The following is a 15,844-nucleotide window of genomic DNA, read 5'->3' on the forward strand; positions in this document are numbered from 1 at the left end:
ACCAAAAGCATAGAATCCCACTGATGCCCCAGCTGGAGTTTCTTTCATGCAGTGGGCTGCCAATCAGACAGGCCAGGCAGCACAGAACTGTGAAGAGCCAGAACTTTCTCCCAGCACAGCCATGAGCCATCGGTGGAGCTGGCAGGCCTTGTGACTAGCACGCAACTCAAAAAAAAAAAAAAAAAAACAGTTGCCATTGAGCTGACTTCAACTCATAGCAACCCACGTGTGTCCGAGTAGAGCTGTGCTCCATAGGATTTTCAGTGGCCGATTTTTGGAAGCAAATCTTCAGGCCTTTCTTCTGAGGTGCCCCTGGGTGGATTTGAACCACCAGCCTTTCGGTTAGTAGCTGAATGCTCAACTGTTTGCACCACCAGGGGAGCCAACACACACTACTCAATGCCTCCTTTTTCCCACTGCCTGAGAGCCAATTCCCATGAGATTCTTTTCTCCGTTATCAGAAGAAAAAACAAACCTCTTTCTTGATATTCACCCAGAAAATCCTTGTCTCTTGCATTTGCAAGAAAGTCAGACCGTCCTCTTCTTCATCGTGTCTGGGTCTCCAGTCCACTGTGGACTGAGGGGTGTTTTCCTTACTGAAAGCCACGTTTGTGTGATTTACTGATTTAATACATCCTGCATCTACACAGCAAATGAAGAGAACATTCCTCTCCGCACGTTCACATTCAGAACCTCTTACAAAGCCAACTTTCAGCATTGGCCGCCTGACCTCACGGTGCCTTCCTATTTCACAACAGTACAGGTTTTTCTTTATCAGCACCACCTGCTTCTCGCCTGTCTGCTGCAAGGGTCTTTTGGATTGTCTGCCTCTCCCGCAAAAGGAACTCACCCCGTCTGTCTCATGGCCTCTCCCCTTAGAGTGCACCTTGCAGAAGAAAGGGGCTTGTGAGTGGGTGCCATCCAGTTCTCCCGATGAGGCAGGCCATCACCGCCATGACCTTCAACTGTTGTCAGCTTCATCTCTGTCCACATTGCCATCAGCATCATCATTCATCACCGTTATTGCTGCATTGCTAATTTCAGCACGACAAGACAGAGGTGGGCAGGTTTCATGCTTTTCCTGTGCAGAGGGATGGAGAAGAGCCCTCTGCCTGAAAACTTCTCCTGGAAACGTCAGTCATGTCCCTGTTTCTAGGGAACGGGCCTGTATCCCAGAGCCTCGCAACTTTCTGTGATTGTTGGTGCAGGCGGTGGAGGGAGGGACCCTGTGCAGCCGTGCCAGGTGTGATGTCCTCAGGTGTGCTTGTGTCCCGCCCACAGGGGAGCTTCTACGTGCCCTCGGAGAACTGCATGCAGCATGCCCACAAGTGGCACCGGGGCCTGTGCCACCTGCTGCTGCACGCCTACCACGGCCTCCGCGCCTATTTCCTGGTCATCATGCGGGACATCCCAGAGCTGCCACGCACGGAGCTGGGTAAGGGGCGGGGCAGGGAAAAATCCATGCCAGCAGCCCACCCTCCTCTCTGGGATTAGTGATCCAGAAAACTTGGCACACTTTCATAAATGTCACCGTAACACACACTGTGGTTCAGGTGGGCGTTCCTGCCCTCTGCATCATTCCAGCAGGCAGACTCCCATATGTGAAAATGCAGGGAGCAAAGGCATGAGGGATCACGGAGTGAAGAAATAAACTAGGTAATCCATGCGAAAAGAAGACGACACAAGCACCTCGAGGCACATTCATTCATTCACTCATTCATTGACTCACTGAATAGGACGAAATGCCCACCACATCCCTCGTGCTTGTGGTGCATACTCTTGCTTTCTAGGGTGAAGTGTAGCTCACGATGTTGGTAGTTGCTATCGAGTCGGCTCTGATTCATGGCAACCTTATGTACAACAGAAGGAAATGTCTGGTCCTGCGCCAGTGGAGTTTATTTCCTTTCCTTATTTAGGCTGTCATGATGAGGTTCCAACTTACAAGAGCGTAAAACAATTTTAAGAAAGGAAGAAAGGACCAGAGAGAGAGCAAACACATACTCACGTATATATTAATCTAATGATTATAAAAGGATCCCTGGTGGCACAGTGGTTAAAGCGCTTGACTGCTAACCGAAAGGTCAGTGGTTTGAACTCACCAGCCACGTCACAGGAGAAAGATGTGGCAGTCTGCTTCTGCAAAGATTACAGCCTTAGAAACCCTATGGGGCAGTTCTACTCTGTCCTGTAGGGTCGCTCTGAGTCGGCATCTACTTGATGGCAATGGGTTTAATGATTATAAAAACCTCTTATGTAACCATTGTATCTGGACTTCTGGAGATGAATTGCTTCTTGCACATGAAATTTCCAAAAATTGAACATCATGGAGACCATTGGTCCCGAATCCTTCTTGCTTGACAGGTGATTAAACTGAAGTTCAGAGAGGTGAAGTGACTTACTCAGGGTCACACAGCAGTTTGTAGCAGAACCATGACAGACATGCAGAGATTCTGAATCCTGGGGCAGGTCCTTTATGTCGCATCACACTCACTTACCACAGGTGATGTAACCTGGTTCTTCTCAAAGCCTTCTAATGAGCCTCTTCCTCAAACTCTTGCCTGGACCAAGTGTACATGACTGGCCACAGCATCATGGAACCAGGGGAGAGCTCACACACACCTATGGACATTAAATCACAAATGCTGAGAGGCTACTGGATCCCACTAATAAGGTGGAACAGTGAGGGCCCACCTTGGTGGCATGGAGGGTCCTAGTGCTTTAGGATGAGAGTCACTGGAGCTGGGGAGCAGGCTCAGCATGGCCACTCCCTTCCCTGGGCTTTCAATTCTTCATCTTTGAAATGGGAACACAAGTCCATGGCCATATAAGTTACATAGACCTATGCCGCTTTGTGTGTGTGAGAGTATTTTTACACAAATAACGTGCAAGTTCTATGTTTGTTTGCCAACTGCACCCTCCTCTGTGAGATATTTTCATAAGAGCTCTATGCCAATTTTTTTTTACATGTTGCTGTAAAAAAAAATTACATCGTGTGCAAAAATACCTGGGGGGAGGGCACATCTGGCAAAGAAACACAGAAGGGACGTGCACGTTATTTGTGTAAAAATTCAGTCGCACGCCTCTACTCACAAAAGCACAATGCATGTAGAACCACTTGGGACCACACACAGTGCTGTGTGAACATGGGGATCTACTCTTTCTAAGAAATCATCCAGGAGACAGTGTTACACTGTTATCTAGTGCTAAACCACAAGGCTCCAAATCAGGATTTAAAAAAACAAAACCCAGTTGCGGAGTCAGTTCCAACTCATGGCAACCCCATGTGTGTCCGTAGATCTGTGCTCCATGGGGTTTTCAATGGCTGATTTTTCAGCAGTAGAAAAGGCCTTTTTTCCAGGGCATCTTTGGAGGGATCCCAACGGTGAACTCTTTGGTTAACAGCAGAGCAGCCTAGCCATTTGCATCACCCAGGGACTCCAAACCAGGATCACCCTCTTCATAAACATGACCCATGTAGGCAGTTAGAATAGGTATAACAGAGCCCTCAGGAGGTGTGTTTGACTCTGGGACTGTAATGCCACCTGGAAACCTATGCTTTTTCATTTCATTAGCAACTGCTACGTTCTTGTATGTGTCCATTTAATTGTTTTTTTTTTTTTTTTCCCTTCCCAGAGGCCCTTGGTGTTGAAGAAACACTCTCTCAGCTGTGCTCAGAGCTACAGGTAATTAAAGAATTGGACCCCTTGGTTCTGAGCGGTAGTAGCTGTACAGGACAAGCATAATTGCGTGCTTGATAGAGAAGGCAGAAATGAAGAGACAGCCCTTATAACCTCACACCAGACATCCATCCAAAAAACACTCAACATCCTGTCACTCAAAATCATTAAGTGTCCATTAGACACCTGTTGCGTGCCTAGCTCTGTACTAGATGCTATGGAAAAACTAAGCAAGTTCACAGGTCTCTTTCTCTAGAGTTCAGAATACATTTATGGATTTGATCATTACCCATCCACTTAACAACCACATATTGACTAATTACTATCCGCTTCTCACTGTGGGTGACAGTGCACCTGTGCTCATATGGTCCCATGCATGGCTGGGAGGTTGTCAGCTAGGATAATGATGAAAATGACAAAGTGGACTTGCCAAAACTCCATCCAGCAGATTTTAAGAATCTGTGCTTAATACATGTTTGGCAAATGTATGTATTGTTATGTACCATCTGTGGGACACTTTCACATCCCATTGGGTTGTATGCTTTGGGTGAGGGTTGTTATCCTTACATTGTATTATTGTTATTGTGTACTGTGGAGTCGATTCTGACTTGTGACAACCCTATATGACAGAGTAGAATTGCCCCACAGGGTTTCCCAGGCTGTAATCTTTATGGTGTTGGTGAAGAGTATGGAATATGCCATGGACTGCCAGAAGAACGAACAGATCTGTCTTGAAAGAAGTACAGCCAGAATGCTCCTTAGAAGCGAGGATGGTGAGACTTTATCTCGCGTACTTTGGGCATGTTATTAGGAGGGAGCAGTCCCTGGAGAAGGACATTGTGATCATTAAGGTTGTGTGTCAACTTGGCTGGGCCATGATTCTCAGTGGTTTGGCAGTTAGGATGTAGTTTGCCAGTCGATTGATGATGTGATCACTTCCATGATGAGATTTCATATAATAGGATCACCCCCATGATGGCATCTGCTGTGAGTAGCCAATGAGTGGAAAGTGAGTTTCCTTGTAGGCGTGGCCTGTATTTAACGTAAGTGGACTTTCTTGCAAGGCTTGTGGGCTTTTGCTCCCTCTGGATCCTGAAGCTAACTGCTGTTGTTTCGGCCTCTGGTTCTTGGGACTTGAGCTAGCAGCTACCTGCCATCTTGTCTGCCAGCCTTGGGATTTGCCAGTCTTTGTAGCCTATGAAGAAGAGCTTTGCTGTCTGGCCTGACCTGCCGATCTTGGGTTCACCATTCTCTGCGGCTGTGTGAATCAGGGGAAGCCTCCAGCCTGACCCAGGGACTTGGGCTGTCCCAGCCTCTGCAATCGCATGAGCCATTTTCTTGATATAAATCTCTATATGGATATTTATGTGCTTTACTGGTTTTGCTTCTCTGGAGATCCCAAGCTAAGACGGACATCATGCTTGGTAAAGTAGAGGGTCAGTGAAATAGAGGAAGACCCTCAACAAGATGGATTGACACAGTGACTACAGCAATGGGCTCAAGCATGGCAACAATTGTGAGTCTGGCACAGGATCAGGCAGTGATTCATTCTGTAGTACACAGGGTCACTGTGAGTCAGGACTGACTCAACAGCACCTACAACAAGAACAATCTTTACTGGAGCAGATCTCCAGGTCTTTCTCCCATAGAGCTGCTGGGTAGGTTTAAACCACCAACTTTTGGTTAGCAGCCAAGTGCTTAACTGTTGCGCAACCAGGGTCCCTCTCTTTATATTAACAAGAGACAAATGCACATGGAAGGAGAAGTGGGGATTGGTAACACAGCGATTACAGTAGAAGCAGGACTCAAAAGCTGACCATGTCACTGCAAACCGACCTCTCTGTCCTTTAACCCAGCGTTTCCCAAGTCTGCCTGAACGATGGAATCATCCTTGGAACATTAAAGAAGTGCCTTTGCCTGAGCCCCATCCAAAGTGGTTGGAACAGAGTATCTGGAAGTGGAGCTTGGGTACTGATACTTTCATCAAAAGCTGCCCAGATGTGTATGAGGTACAGCCATGGTTGAGAACTTTGTTTTATAGTGCTAAGGTGCACCTGACCCAAGACATGGTGTTTTCAATTGCTTCATATGCATGTGAAAGCTGGACACTGAATAAGGAAGACTGAAGAAAAATTGATGCTTTTGAATTATGGTGTTGGTGAAGCATGTCAAATATACCATGGACTGCCAGAGAATGAGCAGATCTGTCTTGGAAGACGTACAGCCAGAATGCTCCTTGGAAGCGAGGATGGTAAGACTTTGGCTCATGTACTTTGGCCATGTTATCAGGAGGGACCAGTCCCTGGAGAAGGACATCATGCTTGGTAAGGTTGTGTGTCAGCAAAAAAGAGGAAGAACCTCAATGAAATGGACTGACGCAGTGGTTGCAATGACGGGCTCATGCATAGCAATGATTGTAAGGATGGCGCAGGACCAGGCAGTGTTTCATTCTGTTGTGCGTGGAGGTGCTATGAGTCAGAACTGACTTGACAGCACCTAGCAACGACAACAAATAAAATTAGCAAAATTCAGTGTCACTTTTTGCCATTTCAACATTTTACATGTACTTACCAGAATAATGGTGCCCTGGTGGCAGTATGGTTAAGGGCTGGGCTTCTAACCTAAAGGTCAGCAGTTCGAATCCACCAGCCACTCCTTGGAAACCCTATGGGGCAGCTCTCCTCTGTCCTATAGGGTCGTTAGGAGTTGGAATCGACTCAACGGCAATGGATTCTTTTGTTTTTTACCAGAGTAATAAGGAGTCCCGATGACACAATCGTTAAGCGGTCTACTACTCACTGAAGGTTGACATTTTGAACCCACCAGCAGCTCCATGGAAGAACCCCCCAAAAAAGGTTACAGCCTGGAAAATCCTATGGGGCAGTTCTACTCTGTCACATGGAGTCACTATGAGTTGGAATCTACTTGATGGCACCTAACAACAACAATCAGAGTCCTGGGCCACTGCGAGGCCAAGCCACTAACTCTGCCTGGAAGGAACCAGAGCCCTCAGAGACGCAGGGAGGAGACTGCATTGGAGCCCAGCTGAGAGAGTAATGGGGCCTGGCCTCCTGTACAGGGGACTTCCGTGGGGCTAGGGGCCCGGGGGTCCTGAGGGCAAGGCCTGCGCCTGGGAAACTGAGTGGGGGAAGCAGGATGGGGATGGGCGGGGGTGGGGGGGGCGAGCAGGCAGTGAGCTGGGTTAATCACGAAGGGGCCTGTACTCCTGGCATGCCACAGAGCTCAGACTAACTCCCCAGGCCACGGGGAGCCATGGAGAATATTAACGAGGTAGGTGATAAGATTTCTGGGGCTGTGAGGGAAAGGAGGCAGGGAGGGAGTTCCTCTTGGGGCAGTAAGTGATGGCTAACTACAGTTACAGGGAATTAGGGACCTTCAGGGTATGTCCTATGTACAGAGCAGGTAATGTGTGTCACAGCCTCCCGTGAGGGGGCACTCACATACCCCACTCATCCACTCATTTTACGCTAAATGGACACAGAGGAGTGGCGTCTTCCTTAGCCCCGGTACCAGTAAGGGGTGGCCCAGGTCGTGAATCCAAGCCTGTCTGAGCCCCAGTCATGCAATACCATCACACCTGCCTCCTGCGGTGGCCTGGGGGAGAGGTTAAGAGGTTAGCACTCAGGCTGCGATGAGCCCATCACATGCATTTCATGAGAGGCAGATGGCTGCCCCCTTCCTTTGGGCTGTGCCCCCAGCTGCAAGGAGAACTCTGAGTTTGGAAGGACTGTGATGCTGCAGGCTTTGTTTTGTACCAAAGCAACCAGATCAGCAGAAGGCTGCAGAGATGTGGCGTGGTGACAGGGAGGAGAGGAAGGAACGGGGTGGGCATCAGCCGACTTGGCGTTTTGCTAAAGGGCTGGTCCTGGTGGTTGGAGTGGAAGAACAACACCCCCGCCCCCAAACCCGAAAAGGTGCCCACCGACCTGACAGAGGCGGAACATCACCGTTTCATGGACAACCACAAACGGAAGTGACGTGCCATCGCAGGCTCCTTGTGTGGGATTGGTAACTGTTCCAGGTGCTTGAAGACACTGAAAACAGTGCTATAGCAATGGAATGGTTTAGGTACCTTTTCTCCAGGTGACTCCGATAAGCATTTACTAAGCATCTACAGTGTGCCAGCCATGGAGCCCTGGTGGCGCAGTGGTTAAGAGATTGTTAACCAAAAGGTCAGCAGTTTGAATCCACCAGCTGTTCCTTGACCATTCCTCGGAAAGCCTATGGGGCAGTTCTACTTTGTCCTATAGAGTCTCTATGAGTCAGAATCGACTCAACGGCAATGGGGTTGGGTGTGCCAGCCATTTGGCTACTTGTCAGGATACAAAGATGGAAGAGACCACCCGACGTGGGATCTATGAGAAACAGATGAGTCCACAGCTAAGGCAGAATCTGCCCATACAGTCAGTGCTGGAACCAGGGGTATGAGACAGACCAGGGGGCTGGGCCAGCACTAGAGGCCCACGGAGGAGAGCCTGACTCCAGCTGGGAGGACAAGAAAGGCCCTACAGTGAGGTTAGCATGAAGGCGTAGGGGAAACACGCAGAGAGGGAAGGGCACCCAGGCAGAGGCAGCTGGCTGAGGTAGGGGTAAGACTGCACCCACCTGAAGCAACATAGGTGCTAGAGCCCAGCGGAGGATATGGAGCCCAGGTGTGGGGCAGGGCTGGAAGGTGAGCTGGAGTACAGCTGAGGGGCTTTGCTGTGTCGCCTGATGGCTGATCAGGAAGAGGGTGGGGGGCTCTGCAGAGCAGATGTGAAAGCCCTAATGAAACTCAGCCAAGACTTTGGTTCAGCAATTAGGTTCAAATACCACGCTGAGGATCTACTGGAAGCAATGTCAACTTTCTTTGAAAAGACAGCAACACAGGGATTCCTGTAACCCAGAAGATTCTCCCCTGGGTGCTCCCAAGTTGTCTGATAGTCTCCAGGGAGATTCCACATTGTGGGGAGCAGCGTGCCCAGACCTGCACCGTCCTGGTAGGAAGTACTGCAGAGAAGCTCACTGACTGGACAGTGAATGAACAGCTACAGATTCTGGGCAGTCAGAGGTTTTGTTTGTTTTGCTCTTTGCCAGTTCCCTTGCCAGAGCATCCTCGTGCGGTAGGTGGCCCAGGAGGAAGCTCTGGCCCAGTGAGGCCAAGCCGCTTTCTCAGGGCCTCGAAGTGGAGGGGCCGCCCGTGCGGGGCAAGGAGGCGATGCAAAGGCCCTCTCTTCCTCTTTCTAAAATGCTAGGCCACTGGTTGGGCTCAGCAGTCATCCTAAAACCTTTCCAGAGCTCTGAGAAGGCTGAAGCACCTTTTTATGTCCCTGCCATGGTAAATTGTCAACAAGAATCCCAGCCTCCAAGGCTTTTACCTCTGCACTCAGCGCCTTGTTCTCCCCGTCTGTAAAACAGGGGAGCAGGGGGTGGGGGTGGGGGTGGGGGGGAGAGGTGGTGGCAATAATAGCACCCACCTGATAGGGCCGTGTTTAAATCATCTAGTGCTGCTGTAACAGAAATACCACAAGTGGATGGCTTTAACAAAGAGAAATTTATTCTCTCACAGTCTAGGAGCTAGAAGTCCAAATTCAGGGTGCCTGCTCTTGGGGAAGGCTTTCCTTTTCTGTTGGCTCTGGGGGAAGGTCCTTGTCCTCAGTCTTCCCTGGTCCCAGAGCTCCTCAGTGCGGGGACCCCAGGTACTCCCAGTGCTTCTTTCTTGGTGTTATGAGGTCTCCCGGTCTCTCTGCTGCTTCTCTCTTTTCTGTTGGAGATTGACTCAAAACAGCCTAATCTTGTAGATTGAGTCCTGCCTCATTAATGTAACTTCTACTAATCCCGTCTCATTAACATCACAGAGGTAGGATTTACAACACATAGGAAAATCACATCAGAGGACAAAATGGTAGACAATTATACAATACTGGGAATCATGGCCTAGCCAAATTGACAGATATTTTGGGGAACACAATTCAGTCCATGACAGGCTGGTATGAGGATTAAGTAAATTCACGTCTGAGATACACTTAGCCCAAAGTACCCCCAGCTGTGGGTGATCATTATTTTAGATGCCCTAGTGGGCACTCAGGGAAGCTGCCAAGGGGAGTGACACAGAGCTGAGACCTGCAGACAGTGAGTGTGTGCAGGGAGGGATTGCAAAGGTGGCAGCGCGCACGCAGGCAAGGTGTGATTGCACAGGGGTTTGCAGCCCTGGCTGCACAGGGGGCCCCCTGGGAATAACTTATAAGTTGTAGTGTCTGAGACAATGGGGCGGGCCTGGACAGATGTTGTTTTACAGCTTCCCAGTGAGTCTGCTGTGCAGACAGGACTGGAGACCTTGTTAAAGAGCCTCTCTGATTCAGGGAAAGAAAAGCAGACTTCACTAGACTCAATACCTGCTCCTGTTGAGGACTCAATGATGCAGACATCACATCCTCCAGGAAGCCCCCCATACCTCTTCCACAGCACTCAGTACATACCTAGTTCACAGTCCGTTGTAGGTGTATTATAACCACCTAATAAATAAAAAAAAAAAATTTTTTTTTTAATAAATAGTTATAACTAGACCATAGCCTCTTCCTGGACTGTGTGTTATGTATCTTCGACTCCCCAAGCTTGACACACAGCCCAGCACATAGTGGGCACTCAGTGAACACCAAGGGCAAGAGGGAGGCAGGCAGTGGACAGTAGAATGTGGCTAGAGCCTAGCAGACCAAGGTGGACAGAGAGGAAGCTGGTGGGTGCTGAGTATTTTCCAGGCATTTCACCTGAGGCAGAATGAGCTGCGATCACATCCTTGTTAGTGTGAAGGGCCTCTCCTTGGTCTTGCTGGGGAAGCTCCTCCAAACCCATCATCGTAATTGCATAGCCCAGGCATCCGGGAACGTACAGAGTCCTCCTGTGGCTTAATTAGAAGCTTTCTGCAACTTGTCTGCAGCCATGTCTATTATCAACTGGGGAAAAATATAATTCTCCCAGAACTACATTTAATGAATAGATTTTCTTTTTTTTGGTCCTTCACACTGGTGCCTAGGCTCAGAATGTGAACCAAGCTTGCCCTGCCAGTACTAGCAGAGGGGAAATGCTGTGGGTGACAGAAGAAGATGCCGAGGAAGGGAGGTCTGAGTTACTGAGGCACAGAGCACCTCCCCTTGATGCAAATGCACTTATTTATTCAGCAACAAGTTATGAAATTCCGACTCTATACCAGGAGGCATCATGCTAGCTGCTGGGAATACTGAGAAGACTAGAGCTCGAAATGCAGACAAGAGAGAGATGTTGGAAGTAAAACAGCAGTGTATGGTGAGGGAGGCTCTGAGTGAGATCTGAGCAAGCTCAACGGAACCCCAAAGAGAGGGAGTTGTGCACTTGAAGCCTGATGTTGTTGTTGTTAGTTGCCATCTAGTCAACTCTGATTCATGGCAACCCCACGTACAACAGAACAAGATGTTACCCAATCCTGTGCCATCTTTATGGTTGTTGGCATGTTCGAGTACCTTGTTGTGACTACTGTGTATTCTGAGTAACTTCCAACTAGGGGGATCATCTTCCACCGCTGTATCAGACAATATTCTGTTGTAAACCATACTGTTTTCATTGGCTAATTTTCAGAAGTAGATCACCAGGCCATTCTTCCTAGTCTGTCTTAGTCTAGAAGCTTTGCTGAAACCTGTCCACAGTGGCTGACCCTGCTGATATTTGAAATACCCCTGGGATAGCTTCCAGCATCGTAGCAACACCCAAGCCACCAGAGTATGACAAATTGACAGACGGGTGGTTGACTTGCCAAATTGTTGTTGTTAGGTGCCGTGCAGTTGGTTCTGACTCATTGCGACCCTATGTACAACAGAATGAAACACTGCCCTGACCTACATCATCCTCAGTCGTTGCTATGTTTGAGCCCATTGTTGCAGCCACTGGTATTCTCTGTTTTCAGCCAAGATCCATCTGACATCAGCAACGATATTGCATTTTTCCATGTTCTCTTCTGAATCCAGCTTGAACTTCTGGAAGCTCTATGTCAATGTAGCACTGCAACCATATTTGAATTATCTTCAGCAAAACATTACTTGTGTTTAATATTAATGATATTGTCTGATGATTGGCACATTCCATTCGATCACCTTTCTTTGGAATGGGCACAGGTAGCTGTCTTCCAAACTTCTTGTCATAGATGAGTGAGCACTTCCAGCATTTCATCCGTTTGTTGAAACACCTTAACTGGTATCCCGTGAATTCCTGGAGCCTTGTTTTTTGCTAAGGCGTTCAGTGCAGCTTCGAGCTCTCCTTCAGTACCACTGGTTCTTGATCATAGCTACCTCCTGAAGTGGTTGAACACTGACCATTTGGTAAAATGACTCTGTGTATTCCATCCATCTTTTGATCCTTCCTTTGTCATTCAATATTTTGCCCATAGAATCCTTTAGTATTGCAACTTGAGGCTTGAATTTTTTCTTCACTTCTTTCAGCTTGAGAAACACCAAGCATGTTCTTCTGTTTTGGTTTTCTAACTCCAGGCCTTTGCACATGTCATTATAATACTTTATCTTCTCGAACCACTCTTTGAAATCTGCTGTTCAGCTCTTTTATTTCATTTCTTCCTTTCATTTTATCTACTGTATGTTCAAGAGCAAGTTTCAGAGTCTATTCTGACGTCCATTTTGGTCTTTTCTTTCTTTCTTGTCTTTTTAGTGACCTCTTGCTTTCTTCATGTATGATGCCCTTGATGTAATTCCACAGTCGTGTGGTCTTCAGTCATTAGTGTTCAATGCGTCAAACCTGTTCCTGAAATGCTGTCTAAATTTAACTGGGAATACTCAAGGTCATATTTTGGCTCTCGTGGACTTGTCCTAATTTTCTTCAGCTTCAACTTGAGCTTGCATTTGAGCAATTGATGTCTGTTCCACAGTCAGCCCCTGGCTTTGTTCTGACTGATGACGATGAGCTTCTCCATCCTCTTTTTCCACAGATGTAGTTGATTTCATTCCTGTATATTCCATCTGTTGCCATTTACGTTGTTGAAGGCAGATATTTGCCATGAAGATGTCTTTGGTCTTGCGAAATTCTATCATGCCATCTCTGGCGCTGTTTCTATCACCAAGACCGTATTTTCCAACAACTAATCCTTATTCTTTGTTTCCAATTTTTGCATTCCAATCACCAGTATTATCAGTGCATCTTGATTGCATGTTTGATCAATTTCAGACCAAATAAGTTGGTAAAAATTTTCAATTTCTTCATATTTATCCTCAGTAGTTGGTACATGCATTTGAATAATAGCCATGTAAACTGGTCTTCTTTGTAGGTGTATGAATATTATCCTATCACAACAATGTTGTGCTTCAGCATAGATCTTGAAATATTCTTTTTGACAATGAATGCGATGCCATTCCTCTTCAATTTGTCATTCCTGGAATAGTAGACCAAATAGTAGGTACTGGTAAATGGAAGCTATAATAGTTGCAAAGCACTGAGTTCAGAATTCAGTGGAATATAATGTGGGGTCCCATATAATAACCTGCTATACTCTTTCGAGTACAGTGTTGATAGAGGATGTGAGTGGTTGATTTCCAGCTGGAGGCAACAGGAAAGATGTGCTGAAGTAAGTGTCTCTAGAGCTGCTCGTCGAAAAGTGGGTAATTGAGATTTGTGGTGATAGGGTTAGAAAGTTTGCAAAGAAAAATTGAAAAGGAGTCAATGTAAACAAAGGCAGAGAGAAAGGATCAAAGGCACAAGATACTTACAGAAATCCAGGAATAAGTTGTATCTAAAAGATACCTAAAGGTAAATGGAAAGGTTAGATTAGTGCTGCATAACGGGTGATCTTGTACTCAAGACAAAGGGCTTTGCCTTGTTATTCTGTAGACACTGAGAAACTACCTAAATATTTTATTGTTGTCATTGTTGTTTTAAGTCCCAGCTTAAGAGTGATACGTAACGTGATCCTGTAGGGCTCTGAGGCATAGTAAAATGTCATAGGCGTACTGAGAAAGGAGAGAGATTAATGAAAAACGGAGAAGTCCTTGAAGATGTCAGGAGAAGGCTACAGTAGGTTAATGGACTACAGGACATTGACCTCCACTTTTTGCCTCTCCAGATGCTGAACAATCCAGAGAGAATAGCTGAGCAGATAAGTAAGGATCTCGCCTGGCTTGTCTCCCACCTGATGGCCCTGTGGACCCAATTCCTGGACACAGTGACTCTGCATTCCCAAGTGACCACCTATCTCACCCAGGAACATCACACCTTGAGGGTAAGGTGTCACCTGGCATAAATGCTATAATCACATCAGTGATCTCTCAAGGAAGTTTTATGAGAGGCAGTTGATGGAGCAGAATAAGAATTAGGATTGGCCTCTAGATCTGTGTGTTGATCCTGTTTCCATCATGGACTTGCCCTGTGACTTCGTTAACTTAATTAGCCTACTGACCCTCTGCTATCATTAGTAAGATACCTTCCCAGGCTATCTCAGGTGATAGCAGAGCCTGTCACAAAGGGTATTACAAGTCCTTTAAAAAAAAATTTTTTTTTTTAAGTGTTATCAAATATAAGACATTGTTCTTAGTGTATTTCTTTTCCACCAGCTTGGGTGCATGTGAGTAGTTATCAATGTCAGAAGTATTAATGCATAATAAAAGATGTTAGTCTTCTCATTTAGAACAAGAGGATAAAATACCTGAGGATCAGAACCACGGAGCACCTGACAAACTCACTTACATGACTGGCTTTGCAAATTCGGTTTCGTCTGCATTTATGTATGGTCCCTAGGTGCAAGGGGAGTCCCTGGGTGGTGCAGATGGTTAGTGCACTTGGCTGCTAACCAAAAGGCTGGTGGTTCAAGTCCACACAGCGGTGCCTCAGAAAAAAGGCCTGGCAATCCACTTCCAAAAGATCAGCCATTGAAAACCCTATGGAGCACAGTTCTATTCTGACACGTATGGGTTGCCATGAGTCAGAGCTGACTTGACAACAACTGTGTGTGTGTGTGTGTGTGTGTGTATTCATGCAAGGGGCTCATCTTCTAGTAGAACAAATATGAACTAAACATAAAAATGATAGAAAGCTGCAAGACTGGATTCGTTAGCATCCATTGAACTGCTCCCATGAGCCAGGTTTGGGCTCAGAGTATGGATAAGAAAGGGCAGCTGTGGAAGTTAGAAGACCCTGGTGTGGAAACCTGGGTTTGTGGGCACAGCTGTCCTGTCGGCCTTACCTCCTTGAGCCTCAGTTTTCTTTTAAAAGTGGCTAGAACACTCACCTACAGGCTTACGCTGCCCACATTGTCTCATTCCTCAGGTCCGAAGGTTTTCCGAGGCTTTCTTTTACATGGAGCACCAAAAACTTGCAGTCCTGACCTTCCAGGAAAATCTGTATGTATCCACTGCATTTCCACCTCACCCCTAGCAGTAGCTGCTCAAGACATTCTTGACCAGTTACTTTTTTAAAAAAGCGTTTTTATTGTTGTGTATATATGTGTGTGTGTGTGTATATATAAATATGTATATATGTGTGTGTGTATTTATATGTATATGAGCCCTGGTGGCACAATGATTAAGCACTCAGCTGCTAACAGAAAGGTTGGTGGTTCAAATCCACCAGCCACTCCACAGGAAAAAGATGTGGCAGTCCGCTTTCGTAAAGATTTACAACCTAGGAAACCCTATGGGGCAGTTCTACTCCGTCCTACATGGTTGCTATGAGTCAGAATCAACTCGATGGCAAAGGGTTATTTATTTTTTGGTTGGATATATATGTAACATTTGCCAGTTCAACATTTTTCACGTTGATAGCAATGACATCATAGCAGTGACGTTTTTTTGCATGATAGCAGTGAATCAATCATGTTGTATAACCATCACCCATGATTGTTGCCAGTTTCCCCTCACCATAAACAGAAACTCACCGCTTCCTAAACAATGACTCCTCTTTTCCCCCTCCCTCCTGCCCCTGGTAATCACTAATATAACTTTGGTTTCTGTACATTTGCATATTCTAGAACTTTCAAAGTTACTTTTTCTGTTCCCGTCTGGCAGAGAAGGAGACAAGCCCACCGATCTCTGCACATTCTGTCTGTGGTGTTTCCTCTGCAGAGACAAGAGTCAGGCAAACTGCAGAGGCTGGTGCTGGCAGGGGGTGGAGAAGGTCAATAGCCACAGCTTTCTTTTGTT

At 46.8% G+C, this 15,844-nt stretch overlaps 1 protein-coding gene across 1 annotated transcript in view; it reads left to right on the top strand.

The window, feature by feature from the left end:
* The window catches only part of FAM135B (family with sequence similarity 135 member B), a 289,944-nt gene that overhangs the window by 244,831 nt on the left and 29,269 nt on the right, over nt 1–15,844 (top strand). The window contains exons 8-11 of the mRNA XM_049853854.1: nt 1,282–1,435; nt 3,634–3,683; nt 13,774–13,929; nt 14,973–15,046. Coding sequence (XP_049709811.1) covers nt 1,282–1,435; nt 3,634–3,683; nt 13,774–13,929; nt 14,973–15,046 — 434 coding nt within the window. The remainder of the gene's footprint in view (nt 1–1,281; nt 1,436–3,633; nt 3,684–13,773; nt 13,930–14,972; nt 15,047–15,844) is intronic.

The sequence above is a fragment of the Elephas maximus genome, chromosome 15 (assembly GCF_024166365.1).
Source record: "Elephas maximus indicus isolate mEleMax1 chromosome 15, mEleMax1 primary haplotype, whole genome shotgun sequence".
NCBI lineage: Eukaryota > Metazoa > Chordata > Mammalia > Proboscidea > Elephantidae > Elephas > Elephas maximus.